Raw genomic sequence first — 17,726 nt, forward strand, 5'->3', positions numbered from 1 at the left:
ATCTCACATGACATCTCTCAAATTCCATCGATGAAAGCTTTAACCATTATTTTTTCTTATTACTGACAGTGGCCAATACCCTGACGTACACGCCGAGCAAGTGTACCGGCTTCAACTGAGCTATCCAGACTCGATTTACAACCGGCCCCCACCGCCTTACTTCCTCCAGTATCTCTCTCCTACCTTTCGAGGTCCTGAGTTCGAGACCTAGTCTGGTACATAGTTCTAATCTGCCAGGAAGATTCAAAGCAGCGCACACTCCACTGCAGAATGAAATTCATTCTGGAAACTAAATGAATGCATAATGAGTGGCGAATCCGCGCGCCGTTACAAATATATCTTGAGAAAGATGCAGGCACTCTTGTCATTAGCTCACAGACGAGGCACGTTTTCATCTATCGAGATATGCTATTGTTAATACGAAAAAAAAAAATTATCCTCTTCGCTGGGAAACACTATGCCACGTTGCACTTCGACGCTTTTGTGAATTGTTTTGTCATCTACACAACTAATAAATCCCACTCGATTATTTAGGCACGATGGAACATCCCCAGTCGTCTAACGGCGTTGTCGTTTCGGAGGAACATTTGCCAGTGCTTTCTTATTATCGTGCGATTAATTATTATTTGCGGTTTGTTTGAAAGGAATCCAGGCCTACAAGTGCCTTAATACGTAAGTTGGAACTTAAATAGTGGCAACACTGCTGTGGAGACACTATGCAATGGAATCTACTATTGTCGCTGATAGCACAAGTTGTTGACATACCTATCTTACCTCCGAACAAATGGACTCACCCGGCCCACGCCATCGACGTGTACACAATCGGGGGAAACACAGTCACTCGTGAGCGAGCGGTCTAACGTAACGGTGTCACCATGTTTGCGAAACAGGAACAACGGAGTTGGATCAGGATTTAATGTGCCAGAGGTTGTACAGCACGACAGTGTCAACAAGGTCTTCAAGAGGCGTGCGGGGAATCGTCATTGCCGTGCAGAACAGTGGCACGTTGGGTAAAAACCTTCAACGAAGGTCGGCAGACTGTGGCAGATATGCATCGGGCAGGTCATCCTAGCGTCTCTGAAGAAGAAGTGTATGCTGTTGCAGCGTTAGTGGACAGTGATCGAAGCCACACGATTCGTGAGCTCTCCCACGAAACCGGATTAGCGCATACGACTGTGCTTCGCATCCTGAAGGAACGCCTGGGCATGCCAAAAATTGCATCGCGATGGGTTCCGCATGACTTGACGGAAATGCAGAAATGGATGCGTTACGACGCTGCTCAGACGCACTTGGAGCGCTTTGAGCGCGAAGGAGGGACTGTCTTACGCCGCATCGTAACACTGGATGAGACATGGGCCACTTCGTACGAGCCAAAACTGAAACGCCAATCCAACGAATGGTGTCATTATGGGTCGCCGTGAAAGTCGAAAGTGCGTCAGGGTCCCAGTATAGTGAAACTCATTGTGAGTCTCGTGTACGACTGTGATGGTGTTATACTAACGCCGGCCGCTGTGGCCGAGCGCTTCTAGGCGCTTCAGTCCGGAACCGCGCTGCTGCTACGGTCGCAGGTTCGAATCTTGCCTTGGGCGTGGATGCGTGTGATGTCCTTGGGTTAGTTACGTTTATGTGGTTCTAAGTTTAGGGGACTAGTGACCTCAGATGTTAAGTCCCATACTGCTTAGAGCCATTTGAACCATTTGTTATCCTAACGCATTACGTTCCTCCACGGCAGACCGTCAATGTACAGTATTACTGTTCGTTTTTGGAGCATCACCTGCGACCGGCTTTGCGAAAGAAGCGGCGACGCGTTCTGCGCAACCCATTCTTCATTTTGCACGACAATGCACGGCCGCGTATAGCGCAAGTTGTGGCTGCTCTGTTCGGTCGATGGGAATGGGAAGTACTGTACCATCCACCATACTCCCCGGACGTAAGTCCTTGTGACTTTGATTTGATTGTCCGCAGCTCATGGTCGTGCGGTAGCGTTCTCGCTTCCCACGCCCGGGGTCCCGGGTTCGATTCCCGGCGGGGTCAGGGATTTTCTCTGCCTCGTGATGACTGGGTGTTGTGTGATGTCCTTACGTTAGTTAGGTTTAAGTAGTTCTAAGTTCTAGGGGACTGATGACCATAGATGTTAAGTCCCATAGTGCTCAGAGCCATTTAAACCATTTGATTTGATTCCGAAGATGAAGGAACCACTTCGTGGCATTCGCTTCACAACTGTTCCAGAGATTCGACAGGCACTAGACCGCTCCATTCGCACCATAAACGGAACAGGCTCTGCTAACGGTATACTACGCCTTCCACATCGCTGGCAACGGGTTCTACACAACTCTGGTGACTACTTTGAAGGACAGTAACAGGTGAAAACATATAACTCTTTTGAATCGGTTGTGAATAAATAGTTGCCACAATTTAAGTTCCAACCTCTTATCGTGCGTCTACGAAGCACGCAAGACAACGAGAAAACACTCATTACAAAAGAGAGTTTGGAATACAGTGTACGAGATTAAGCGCATTTATACTAATTATAACTTAAAGTCAGCCGCCATGTTTTTCCGTCTGTATGTGAAGGTTATTCTCAGGATCTTCTGTAGGAATTTTGATACGATCTTCACTAATGGGTAGACAGATTCATGAGGAAGGCTTGTGAATACTGTACAGTTTATAGCACGGCCGTAGACACTGAGTGCTACTCTTGCGAAGCCTGAGGGAGTCGGGAGTCCTGTATGAAAATTGAACCACCTGTTGTATGTGCTACAGTGACACTTCGAGGCGAGGTAAATCAGCGTCTTAACTTCACTTCAGTGTCTTCATTTGCCTTGGAAACACTGTGGGAATGCCGCTGTATCTAATGAGCGAGGCACCTTATAGCCGGCATGTGTCTTCAATCAAAGCTGCAGGGGCATTGACCACGCAGCGCGTGGCGCGTCCGATAGGCCGTAAGGAGCCGCTTACGAAGTTAATGCGACCTACAATGGTCGCCATTGTGTCTGCACATTACCGTCCCTGCTCTCTGTTGATGATTCATTGTCCGTCTGACATCTGTGGGTACCACGCCACTAGGTCGTTGTACACGACTTACGCGTCAAGCAGCACGAACTACGCGTTAGCAAAGGGTCCTCAAAAAGCGCGCCGGTTTTGAATCACGTGATATATTCTTGATCGTCGGTTGACCACAATGATGTTTGTAATTTCGGTTTTCATCAACATTCCGACTGTTGCTTCAGTTTGAATTTCTAACATTTCTTCATTGTATGTTTAACCATAGCGCAGTTTACTATTGCAGAATGTATGTTAATAGTGAAAACATTTTATCAGAACGGAGAAAGCTATGCAGCAACTGTGAAGCGTGTTCGTAAGATTCTTGGGTGCAATGAAGCACTGAATGAAGCCAAAATTGCCAGTCATATTATAAAGGTCAAAGAAATTGGTTCAACAGCAACATTCAGAGTTTTGCACACCCTCGCTCTGGCCGATCTGTGCAATATATTGCGGTACGGTAGTTCATGACAGAATTGTTGTCAGTCCAGTGAAGTCGGTTCTTCGCAATTCCCAAGATTGGGCTTAGGATATTCTACAATATGGCAAATTAACCGGTATGATTCTCATTATCATCATTACGGAATTCAGTTAACGCGGCAGATTAAACAAACCGATTTCAGAAAAGGCCATATTCTGTAGCCTGGTTTCATAGAAGACGACTCTTTTTAAGAGGAACATCACCTTTTGAATGAGGCGCACTTCCACTTAAATGGATTTGTGAATAAACGCAAATTTCCAACTACACATCAGCAAATCGCTGCGCAGTTCAATAGGGAGAAATACACTGATGAGCCGAAACATTATGACCACCTGCTTAATAGCTTGTTAGTCCGTCTTTGGAACGAAACACATCACTCTTCTGTGTATCCGGGATCCAACAGTTTGCTGGTAAGTTTTTAGAGGTATACGGCATTAGATGCCTACGCATAGTTCACGTAATTCGCGTAAATAATGGGGCGCTGATTTGCATACATGGTGATGGCGGCTAATGGCGACCCAGATGGGGTCCACAGGATTTACATCAGGCATATTTGGTCACCGAGCCGTCAACCTAAGTTCACTATAATACTCCTCAAACCACTGCAGCACGCGGTTCTGGCTCCAAGACTCGAACAATTATACTGATGAAAGATGACATCGCTGTTTAGGAGGACATCAAACACAAAGGAATGCAGGTGATCCATACCTGTCAGCGTGTCTTTTATTACCACCACAGGTCCCATGGAAGTGCAGTAGAAAGTCTCCCATAGCATAACAGTGCACCCACCAGCTTCCATCCATGGCACGCTGCATGTTTCGAGCCGCTGTTCACCTCTATGATTGCGTTTGTGTCGATGACCATCGACCTAGTGTGTCAAAAATACGATTCACCCGAAGAGCCGACACTTTCCCGTTGATAGACGGTCGAATCCCGATGTTCCCGTGGCCACTGCAATCGATGTCGTTGGGTCAACATGTGAACAGTTAGGGGTGATCTGCTACTGAGCTCCAAGTTCAACAATATACAATCAATGGCGTGCTCCGAAACACTTGTGTCTGCACCAGGATTATGCACTTTCAGCAGAGATGCCACAGATCACCATCTGTCCTACTTTACAGACCAGACAAGGATCCGAATCCCACGTCCTGTGAGGAGTCGAGGACGTCCAGCCTATTTAGCACTTAGTGGTAGTTTCATTCTCGTTCTGTCTCTTTCCTTAAATGCTCACGACAGTAGGATGTGAACATTTGGCCAGCTTCGCCGTTTTCGAGATACTCGTTAACAGGCTATGCATAATAATAATTTTCCCTTTGTCAGAGTAGTTTATCTCAATGTATTTCCCCATTTTCAGACCATATTTATGCCAGGGTGATCCCCCATCCGTGTCTGCTCCCCTTACATACGTCTTTTAGCGCGTCACGTGCCCGTAACGCCGCCTAGGCGGCATCCGACGTCGCGGTAGGCAGTGATCATAATGCTTTGGCTTATCGTCGTACATCCACATCGAGAGACCTTTTGATGATGCTTTTGGGTGGACGGTATCATCGATTCGCATTTTTTTTTTACTAAGATGTGGCAGGACAAGCCGTGACAGTCAATGGAAACCGTAATCATGCCATTATAAGAGGTCTCTTATGGCCTCATTTCAGTGGATTGTACTTTCAAGAGTTGTGAGTTTAGCAGGATCGTGCTCCGTTAGCGGTTTCGGATCACCTCATCACCAACAATGGCCACGAAAGTCATGTCATTTAACCCCTTGCGATTTTTTTTCTTTGGGGTGACGTTAAATCATTGATGTATGTCAATAAAATCTGGAATGTTGTCGAATTAAAGGAAGAAATCGATGTGTTGTTGACGATATGAAATGCCGTATCGTCGAGCAGTCATAAAGAATTTCATATGCCAGACGTAATTTTCCATACCTGAAATCGGAAGTTGTGACGAACATGTTTACACATTTTGTTAATATATTCTGAAAAGATCAGTTTCATAATTTCATAAATCAAAATCGGCGTGCCTCTTAAAAAACTCTGTATTATGGTGCAGAGCCCCTTATATTCATAAAAGACGCAGAGGTAATTACTTCGTATGGGCGTTTAAAGCCGAATTTTTCAGTGAGGGGACAATACGAGACCAGTCAGCACATAGACATTTTTCATTGAGAAAGCTACTACATTTGTTAACTATTTGATGCATACCACATCACAGGCAGAGATTACTACTGTGATCCACAGAACATGCAAATAATTAAGTAACTAATATCCCAAAACCTGTGTGACAGATGCTAAACTGGATTACGCTGGGAAGCCTTTCTGCTTAGTGGGCCAGCTGTAAATTATACTTAAGACTGAAGGTAATATGGTTGGTTGCTTGGTTGGTTGGTCATGGAGACGAGACCGAACAGTGAGGTCATCAGTCCCAGGGAAGGGAGTCAGCTGTGTCCTTTCACAGGAATCATCCCGCCATTTGCCTGAAGCAATTTAGGGAAACCCCGGAAAACCTACGTCAGGATGGCCGGATGTGGTTTTGAACTATTGTCCTCCCAAATGTGAGTCCAGTGTGCTAACCACTGTGCCACCTTGCTCAGTGGAGATAATTTCCTAGGAAATGTTGTATGAAGCCAAATGAAAAGAAAAGGCATCATTGATTACTTTTAAGTGATTTAATGTATATGAAATAGCTGATAGCAAAGACATACCTATCAGAAAAAATAGTTTTGTGAATTTTATGTGTATTATGAGTCAGATTTCTGCAAGATGACTGCTGGATTTGTTGATATGGATGAAAACAAGATTAAAATAACAACCCCCCATCAACCCTGAACTGCTCTCAAGTATTCAGTTGCATGACATAATCCAAATGGTACAATATTTTGACAAAACTGGCTTCTTGCTTTCCTCAGGAAGTGCTGATGATTGAATGAGGGGAGGGAAAGTGCATCTGAGGGCCATTGGCCATTGCCCTCAATTACAGTGCCACCACCACCTTGGTCAAGACACTGCTGTAGTGATATGGGTATATCTTCATGGTAATATCACAGTTCTTCAGTTGGGTGCCCTGGGTCAATTTTTGAACAGACCGGCAATGTGTGTTGAGTAGCCCTAAACTTGGATCCCAGTTTACTAGTTTAAAAATCACTGCCTTTATCCATAAGCATGTTATGTAGCCAGACCTCAACCAATTCCTTTGCCTGAAAGTACTGGTTTGTTGTAGTAGCTTCGTTATGTTCAAGGCCGGTTAAAGAACATTTTTCCACACAAGTGACACATCATTCGGAGGCCCTACCTCCATGTCCCCTCCACCCCTCCAAGAGACATATCATTTGGCTCCCCCCACCATTCTCTCCCTCATACGTTAGTTGACCTATGTTAGGTTCTTGGTAAGACCCTTAAAAATAAATATAGTCAGCATGGAAATAGGTTTTTTTTCCTTGTGGTTATTATGATCCCTTCATACAAATTTTGCACTTGGACATCTTTCTCAGCTTGGATCCCAAGCAACCACTTGTGTTGCTTGGCCCTAGTTATGTTGTCCCTCATACTATATCCTTCTGGAGATGCAGTGTTCTGCAGCAGATGCCTGTTGTTAACTATTGCTTTCAGTGTGGCACCTATGCTCTGAGCAGCTCACCTGTAAAATCCAGGTGGTCTAATCTAGATAATTTTTCCCAAACTGGCACAAGATGCAGTAAACATCATCAAATCTAACTGTCTTCTCTGGAGGTGCAGTGTCGTGTATGTATTCCATCTGTGCCCATAGAGAAAAGCTTCAGTAAGCTCTGTGAATGATGATGTTAGAGTCCAGAAACCAGTTGTTAACGACGTCCATGCTAGCATGGGAAATTTTATGTAGGTCACATGGTCTGAAGTGTACCGAATGTGTGCCCAGAACAAAGATACCACACCATATAAGTAACAGCCAACAAAGTCATCTGTCACAGAGCATTGCATCTCAACAGGACCCAAGCAGGCCTGATGAATCAACAACAAATTATAACATTTTTGTCTATGTCTCAAAACTTTCCTTTTTTCACAGTCCCGGGTTTCAGGTTTCAGGCCCATTTTCTAATGTTACTCCTACTATGAAGTGTTATACATGTAAAGAATTCCTCTATGTGTATAACAAGGCTGTCAAACTCTGCAAACTCTTATGCAGGCCACAAAAGTAAAATAAAAAATTAAAAAAGAACAACTTCAAATTTAGTTTTTATAGAAGTGTAAATTTGTCCAGAAAAGTATGGTACACAGCACAGGAACAATGATAATATTAATGTTTGTTTCATGATAAGGGATCTATTTCCTTTCAGAATTAAAAAACCTATTCACATTTATAATTACTTCCTTAAACGGAAATAATTTCATACGCAAATTTTAGAGTATTTTCAAATCAAGCAGTCAAATATTTATAGAATTCAGGTATGTCAACTTCACTAAATTTTGTCTTCAAAGCTTAATCACACTGGTTCTCACCTGCCTCCACTTGCATGTGATTATGTTCTGGTCCTATTGCACAAATCTAAAGAAAGGAAAACAAATAGCCTGACTGGAACACATTTGGAAGTGAAGTGTCTACAATACACCTGAGTGAAATCTCCTTTTATAGTCTTTTGATGTGTCATATGCTAGTCAAGTTTTGCGTGTTTCCATTAAGGTGATATGACATTTGCATACCATTATACATAGCAAAGAAAAATGCTCTACTTGGCAGTCAGCATGTGATTCTTCATGCCAGTTCAAGATGAAAGTGTATGAAGCATAACCTACACCAGCCAGTAAGTTTAATAGAAATGTGATTTAAAAAACAAGTCTCTGGCAATGCTGTGACAGAATGCATCATGGCCAATGACAGGGAGTATGAACTCTGCATTGTGCCAGACCTGTCCTGATAACTCAGTGAGGCAAGGCCATGCTGTAGGGAATGGGTATGCAGACATACTGATGTTTGAATTGTGTTAATGAAAAACACTTTTCTTTCTTCTTCTAAAAGTTAAAGCATCAAATTATATCCAATTTACACCTCCTTGTGTTATCTTGTGCATTTCTTTCTGTTGCCGTTATCTTCATTTAAACATTAAGACATAACACGAACTTCTTACAGGCATAAATGACCACTTTGTTTCATCCATGACACAATAAAACTAACAAAAATTAATAATGAATACAATAGCATTATCTATACTCTTTAGGTAGGGTACACTAGATTACACATAGTGCTAAGCTCAATTCAGTGGTACCTGTATCATCATCACAGAAAGTATCTCTAGGAGTGACTGATGCAGAATTAGATACAGTAACAGAAAATGCAGCAGAAGTACCTAAAGAAGCAATACTAACAGAAGTAGAATCAACAGCAGCATCAGAAGAACCACGTTCAGTAACAGCAGAAGTAACTCCTCCAGCATTAGAACGAGCTCCTACAGCAGTAACACCATCTCCCTCACCAGCAGTAACAGCACAAACTACTTCACCAGAAATAGCAGAAGAAACACCTTCAGCAACAGCAGAAGCAACTCCTCCAGCAGTAGAACTAGTTCCTATAGCAGCAGCACCATCTCCCACACCAGCAGTAGTAGAACCAACTCCTTTACCAGTAATAGCAGAAACAACTCCTCCACCAGCAGCAACTAAACCAACTTCACCAACAGCAGAAACAGTACAAGCTCCTCCTCCATCACCTTCAAGAGTAGCAGAAAAGAATAGACCAGTCACAGTAAGTAAAGTATCATCTTTGTCTCATGATGAAGTGATACCAAATGATTTGGGAAAACACGTTCCTATAAAACTTGTGGACAGTAAAGTGAAACAAACTTCCAACCGTGTTTCAAACAGACCCAAAAAATTACCTAAGAGAAATGAAGATTTTTTATGGTTTATCCCAAGGAAGTCCAACCGCCACCTAACGTAGATTCCAGGGCTGAAAAAACAATTAAATGTTCTCCATTGCCCCATAATACTGTACTCCTCCCCTCCTGTGACAGTAACTCTATCTTATTTCTGCACTTAAATGTCAGGTCTCTGAAAAATAAAGCTGATGAGCTTGGTATACTATTAAAAAGTAACAAAAGAATGATTTTATGTATAAACGAACATTGGTTAAAGGAAGAGGATATAAAATTGTATGTACCATCAGGTTTCAGATTAGCTACATACTTCTGCAGACCCAGTGAATCCTATGGGGGTTCATCCATATATATTAGCAATGATCTAGACCTAAAGTTTTCTGTTCTTGAAGTTAGTGACCTATGCACTAAAGGTGTTTTTGAAGCAGCTGCTTTTATTATACCTAGTATACAGCTCATAACTGTGTCTTTATATCACACTCCTGAAAGTAATGTAGAACAATTTATAGAACGTTTAGAAAAACTTGTGATCAGTATACAAAAATATACTAAATCCAAAATTTTAATCTTTGGGGATCTAAACATAGACATTAGGAAAATGACAGCCAGAAATGTTAATTTAGTAAATATGTTAAGATCCTATAATCTCTTTTGTGCTAATGAAAGTCCTACAAGGCACTCCTCCTGTCTTGACAATCTAATAACAAATGTATACAAATGTGATTTTGAGCTAGGCTTACTTAATGTCGATTACCTGTCAGACCATAGAGGTATATGGGTGAAACTAATTACTAAAAAACCAAAAGAAGACGAGGAACAAACTCAGTGTGTCAGACTATCTACAGATACAAATATTAGCAAGTATAGAGAAGAACTTAAGTCTATAGATTGGAATACTGTTATACATTCCTCCAGAAATGTTGATGAAGCCTTCAGCACATTCCTCAAAATCATTTCTGAAATCTTCCACACATGCTGTCCACTGGTTAAAAAACAAAAAAACAAAAATGTTAGGAAACCTAGCCACTCAACTTTACAGAAGTGGTTTTCACCCCAATTACAAAAACTGAGACTATTGGTAATTACTTGTCACGATAAGGTCAAAAAGGGAGCAGTAGATAAAGAAACTTACAAAAACCTGAAAAGAAAATATAGATCTGAAATTAAAATAGCCAAGTATAAGGCAAATGGTGATTTCATTAAAAAATCACACAATAAATGTAAGGCTGCATGGAAAGTAATAAAAGCAGAGCTAGGTATGGATATAAACTACAAAGACAACACAAATGCTGCTAACGTCACTGCTGATGATTTCAATCACTTTTTTGTCAACTCTGCCAATCTTAGCCTTCCAACCCGTAGCAACCAGAATTCCAATTCAACACATACACCTATTTCTCACCCCATATCTGGCAGAAATTTTCAACAAAACATTACAAACATAGTGTCAGCTTGTAAATGGAGAGAAGTACAAGTAACTGATATAATTAAAGCAACCTCTAAATTAGGATACTCTAGATCTGAAGATGTGTATGGCCTGTCAAACTATGTAATTAAAAAAGTTGTAGATCTCATAACATACCCCCTTTGCATACTGATAAACTGGATGCTCTCGAGTGGACACTTTCCAGAATGTCTCAAAAAAACAGTTGTCATACCATTATACAAAAAGGGTGACAAGTCCTGTATCAATAATTATAGACCAATTTCACTTGTGCCTATTCTTTCAAAAATAATAGAACATTGCATAATGCAGCAAATATGCATACACCTATCAGACAATAATATATTAAATGATTCTCAGTATGGATTCAGGTCAAACTTATCAACAGTCAAAGCAGTTGAAAACCTTATCTCTTTTGTACTAAGTGCATTTGAGTCAGAATTATCTGCTGAAGCCATTCTAATTGACTTGAGTAAGGCTTTCGACTCAGTTAACCACAAATTATTATTAGATAAACTGTGTTGCTATGGAATCAAACACCTGGAACTCTCACTAATTGAATCATACCTCAGCAATAGAAAACAAATAGTAAAGCATAATGACCAACAGTCACAGACTTTAAGTATAAAACGAGGTGTTCCTCAGGGCTCAGTGCTTGGCCCTCTACTATTTATATTGTTTGTAAATGACTTTCCGAACAACTTACCCTGTGAATCTATCCTCTATGCTGATGACACAACATTAGCTAATTCTGGAAAGGATATAAACATATTGAAGGAGGAAAGTGAAGAGTGTCTCAAAATATCTAATATCTGGTTTAAAGCTAATGACTTATCTATGAACCATGAAAAGACTGTCAAGATAATCTTCAGTTTATCAAACAGTAACATGGAGTTATCATCTGTTAAACTACTAGGAATACACATTGACTCAAAATTAATTTGGGACACACATACAGATTATGTATGTCGAAAGCTATCACGAGTTATCTACCTACTAGCCAAACTACACACATGTGTTACACAAGATTTATTGCTTCAGTCATACTATGCCTTCTTTCATTGCCATCTACAATATGGCATTCTTTTATGGGGTAACTCTCCAGGAACCAAAAAAATTTTCACTTGGCAGAAGAAAGCAATTAGACGTTTGTACGGAATCACAGACAACAAGACCTCATGTAGACCTTATTTTAGAGACTTAAAAATTCTCACAGTCCCATCTCTTTACGTATATTGTTGCCTATTAAACATAAAAGAAAACTTAAACAACTACACTATAAGGAAATCGGTTCATCTACACAATACTCGACAAACAAATATGATTGATATACCCACAACCAGGCTTAAGAAAACCCAATCTAGCTATGAATACATAGGCATAAAATTATTCAACACTTTACCCGTACAGGCTCAATTGGTTTCAATGGATATTTTCAAAACTAAAACCAAAGTGTGGATGAAGAAAAATACTTTCTACAGTGTAGAAGAATTTCAGAATAGTTGTAAAGATGATCTAATTTATTGATAAACTAAGGCTTACTATTATGTATAGTTATGGATGTAGAGGCAGCTAGCTATAAGCTAATAGGGTACAACACTATCTTTTTTTTTTCCATGTAATATTTTTGCTATATGAAACATAATGTACAAATAGCTATAATACTTCTGACAACATTGATTGCATGTTAATGCTGATAAATTATGGCTTACTGTTATGTATGGATCTAGGTGTAGAGGCTGTTTGGATAAATTATGGCTTACTGTTATGTATGGATCTAGGTGTAGAGGTTGTTGTAAGCTAATAGTTTACAACATTGCCATATTTTTACTATGTAATATTTTGGTATGTAAAACATAATGTACAAATAGCTGTAACTCTTCTGATGACATCGATTGCATGTAGGTGCTGAAAGATGGATAAAATAAATAAATAAATAAATAAATAAATCCCACTTTGTGCATTTGACAGTTAGGCTTATCACCACAAACTCAGTACTTACATATAATGAGCAGTGTTCACTTTAGAGAAGATGCTCAAAGCACCAGCTCACATTTGCAAACACTTCATCACTCTGTGGATCAATCATACTTAACAGGACCCTATGCAACACACCTGCATCGACTATTGCCAAAGTGAGTTGTACGCAAGCTATTAGCTTGTGTACATCTATGGGTGGAGTGCTATGAACTTGTTGCTTTGAGTGTTCCCACGAATATAAATTTAATGCATTAAGGTCCAGAGAACATGGGGGCCAGAACATTAGACCTTTCATGACCAGTCCATTCCTCTGAAAGCACTTCATACAAATAGTCATGCATATTCATTCCAAAGTGTGGATGTGCACCATCTTGCTAAAACGATAGCTGTTGCTGAACAGCAAGTGTAACATTTTCTGATGCACAGGGCAAAGTATTGCAAAGAAATATACAATACAGGGGTACAGTCAACTTGTTGGGCAACAGGTAAGGCTGCAAAAACACTCCTCGACTATTCCAGCCTGCAGGTTTATGCCAAAGCATATGTGAAGGCCACATTCGTGGGTGATTTGTGGGCTGTGTTTTGACCAATAATGGCTGTTGTGGAGGTTCAAAATACCTTCATGAGTGAAGCTAGATTAACAGTCCACATAATATTATTATGTAATGTTCACTATTTTCCACTTGGTGCAAAATCCATTCACAAAATTGTACTCATCAAATGCGGTGTTCTGGCTGCTAGTGTTGAGTTAACAAGCAATGTTAGGGATGCAGTTTTTCATTGAGCAACATTTCAACAACCAGTCTTAGACTTGAAATATCTTGCAATATCACAGGTACTTTTCTGAGGTGTTTGTGAATGGTTTCAAGAATCATGTCCTACATTTGTCCAGTACTTGGACAACCTCTAGCCATTACTTGTGGATGAAGATAATCAGTTTCCTGAAGGTGTTGGCCCAGGTGATGAAAAACATCGTTATCAGGATGGTGCCTCTAAGGGTGTCATGCAGCATACATACAAGCAACAGCAGCAACTTAGCTACTGGACACACCCAGTACCAAAAGCATATTGACATATTCACTGTTCGTGTATTCCAGCGGTAAGCCACTCTGCATGAGCTTGACAGGGTCAGTTATGGGTGTGCACTGTGCAATTAGTAGGCACATGCAAGCAGTTTAATGGATCCCACTGCATGTGATAGGCTATTGTCATGTGACAAAATGATGTCCTGCTTATAAATGGTGAGAACAAGGGAAATGACATCTCAAAAGTAAAAAAAAGAAACCTGATGAAGATTTGAGCTGTAGCTCCACAGTGAATGTGGATTTGGTGTTCCAGCAGTCTACCCAGTGAGTTACAACAGCTGTTACAGCAGCACAAGGTGATACACATTCCTCTGTAAATTCTGATGCACTACACAATGTGTCAGTGTTCCTAGCTCCTTGTTTTCACACATATGTTTTCACACAAGTGTTTTCAAAATTACCCAATCTGATTTTTATAGATAAACTTTTGTCTTGAATATGAATGAAAAAACACATGCCAGCCTCCAAGCGCAGCATTTTTCTTCACCCTCTATTGGCAGGGTGGACTACACAAATAACCTTTAAGGACTGCATGTGAAATGTGAGTTTGACATACTTGGGACAGAATGTGTCATTGTCTCCATCTGATACTGCTTTTGGAAAGCTGTTTTGTAGACTTGTATCTTCCACCTTTGACTTCATCAAGTATTCTTAAACTTGTTCCTTCCTGTTTTCCTTTGTCCTTACACAGTATTTTTACAGCCATTGTTATAATTTCTTTTCCTTGCAGTATATGCCCCACCTAGTCAGTTTTCCTTCTTAGTCAGACCTAGGGGAGTTCTTTGATCCCTTACCTTTCCAATTTTTCATCTTGTTTCCTCATTTTATTTTTTCCATCCCCATACAAACCCACATCCTTCCTCTTCAATGTCCATTTTTTACAGGTGCAAAGATAAACTCTCCACACAAAGCATTTAACCAATGTTTCTCATAGAACCAATCCCAATTTGCTGCATAAAGATAAATGTTTCCTTTTCTGGAACGCTTGCTTTGCCACAACAATTCTTGATCATGTTTCTTTTTCAGTCTCCAGTTATCAATTAGCATGCTCCCCAAATATCAGTACTGTGCAACCTGTTCTATTTGACATTCTGTTGTTTTTATTTTCATATCTTGTTTGCCATGTACTATCATCACCTTAATTTTCTTTGTTTTGATTTTCATTCCAAGCTCCTGCATGCCTTTTTCAAGTCAGTATAGTTCTCTTTGAAGATATATTGTTCTATTCATAAGCAGTATGATGTCATCAGCAAATCTGATGCAGATGATATCCTGGCCTCCTATGCGTACTCCTTTCTTTTCTACTTCTAGTGCCTTCATTCTCAAGTCTTCAATAAATAAGTGAACAGTGTTGGTGGAAGATAACAACCATTTTTGACTCCTCTTCCAATATCAGACTAATCTGTCTTACCATTTCTCATGGTTGGTTGTGTGTATTTCCTTAGTCTCCTTGCCCTTCCAGTTTACCTTCTTCAGTTTTATAATTCTCACCATTTTGTCCCATTTCACTAAATCAAGTAGCTTTTCTAGATTTATGGAGCACAGAATCACTCCTTTTAACCTTTCCATACATCTTTCACAATAATTATTAAGGTAAAATGCCTTTAATCCATGTCTGAATACTCTTCATCAGTCTGTGAGAGATTTTGTTTCAATTGGCAGATTATGAAAGAGTTTTATAGCTTAGCATTGTACTCCTTTTTGTGCCAAAGTTAGATTTTTTAGAGACAAGTGTAGATCATTCCTTCTTCTGGTACTGTATTGGTGGATATCATTATTACTCCCAAAATGCAATGGATTAGTGAAAACAAATTTTCTGAGTGAATAAAGTTAAAGTTCCTAATTGTTTAAACAGATGCCTGGAACATGTGTTGATTCCATATATACTTCTAATTACTTTCTTTTGTACAATCTACACTTTTTCCCTAAGTCAGAAGTTATCCCACAGAACTAGCCTACAGGTAATCAATTAATGAAAGTATGCTAATTTCGTGATTTCTATGTCACCAAAGTTGGCAATTATTTTATTACAAAAGCAGCTGAACTTACAACTACTGGACATTAAATTTACTACACCAAGAAGAAATGCATACGATAAATGGCTATTCATTGGACAAATATATTATACTAGAACTGACATGTGATTACATTTTCAAGCAATTTGGGGGCATAGATCCTGAGAAATCAGTACCCATAACAACCACCTCTGGCCGTAATAACGGCCTTCATGCACCTGGGCATTGAGTCAAACAGAGGTTGAATGGCGTGTACAGGTACAGCTACCCATGCAGCTTCAACACGATACAACAGTTCATCAAGAGTAGTGACTGGCGTATTGTGATGAGCCAGTTGCTCGGCCACCTTTGACCAGACGTTTTCAATTGATGAGAGATCTGGAGAATGTGCTGGCCAGGGCAGCAGTTGAACATTTTCTGTATCCAGAAAGTCCTGTACAGGACCTGCAACATGCAGTCATGCATTATCCTGCTGAAATGTAGGGTTTCGCAGGGATCGAATGAAGGGTAGAGCCACGGGTCGTAACACATCTGAAATGTAATGTCCACAGTTCAAAGTGCCATCAATGCGAACAAGAGGTGACCAAGACATGGAACCAATGACACCCCATACCATCATGCTGGGTGATATGCCGGTATGGCGATGACGAATACGTGCTTCCAATGTGCATTCACCACGATGTCGCCAATCCCGGATGCAACCATCGTGATGCTGTAAACAGAACCTGGATTCATCCGAAAAAATGACGTTTTGCCATTTGTGCACCCAGGTTCGTCGTTGAGTACACCATCGCAGGCACTCCTGTCTGTGATGCAGCGTCAAGGATAACCACAGCCATGGTCTCCGAGCTGATATTCCGTGCTGCTGCAAACGCCGTTGAACTGTTCGTGCAGATGGTTGTTGTCTTGCAAACGTCCCTAACTGTTGACTCGGGGATCGAGACATGGATGCATGATCCGTTATAGCCATGTGGATAAAATGCCTGTCATCTTAACTGCTAGTGATATGAGGCCATTCCGTATTACCCTCCTGAACCCACCAATTCCATATTCTACTAACAATCATTGGACCTTGACCAACATGAGCAGCAATGTCGCAATATGATAAACCACAATCATGCTAGGCTACAATCCGACCTGTATCAAAGTCGGAAACATTAGAAACATTGTGGTGCGCATTTCTCCTCCTTACACAAGGCATCACAACAACGTTTCATGAGGCAACACTGGTCAACTGCTGTTTGTGTATGAGAAATAGGTTGGAAACTTTCCTCATGTCAGCACTTTGTAGGTGTCGCCACCAGCACCAACCTCGTGTGAATGGTGTGAAAAGCTAATCATTTGCATATCACAGCATCTTCTTCCTGTCGATTAAATTTCGCATCTGTAGTATGTCATCTTCGTGGTGTAACAATTTTAATGGCCAATAGTGTATATGGTTTTTCCAAATTAAGTTTTCATGAAATTATAACTTAATACATTGTTCATTTTTTTTTTGTTGGTAGACTATATTCATAGTAGGTGGGGTATGTTGACAGAGTGAAACCAGATGAGTTGAGTTTTTCCACAGTTTAAAGCTACTCCATTAATGCAATATCAGTGAACAGCTTTAGCAAAAGCATCATTTACTATTTTTTCTTGGATACTTCATAGTGGACGGGATATTTTTGAGAGATGAAATTGGATTAACTGTGGTTTTTCACAGTTTAAACTTAGTCCATTTATGCATCACCAATTAAAACAGAAACACCGTGTTCTATCATCCCTGTACATGCTTCATTGATCAGCTTGACTATAGTGCTTGTATTATCCACAAAAAGAAAAAAAACTGGTCTGC

General features: G+C 40.5%; 1 protein-coding gene across 1 annotated transcript; it reads left to right on the forward strand.

The window, feature by feature from the left end:
- The first annotated feature begins 2,729 nt into the window (after window positions 1-2,729).
- Window positions 2,730-12,336, forward strand: LOC126419683 (calphotin-like). Its single transcript, XM_050086869.1, has 3 exons — window positions 2,730-2,780; window positions 8,777-9,235; window positions 12,220-12,336. Exons 1-3 carry the CDS (start codon window positions 2,730-2,732, stop codon window positions 12,334-12,336), a joined length of 627 nt encoding a protein of 208 aa, XP_049942826.1.
- Window positions 12,337-17,726: the final 5,390 nt, after the last annotated feature.

Source organism: Schistocerca serialis, chromosome 9 (assembly GCF_023864345.2).
Source record: "Schistocerca serialis cubense isolate TAMUIC-IGC-003099 chromosome 9, iqSchSeri2.2, whole genome shotgun sequence".
NCBI lineage: Eukaryota > Metazoa > Arthropoda > Insecta > Orthoptera > Acrididae > Schistocerca > Schistocerca serialis.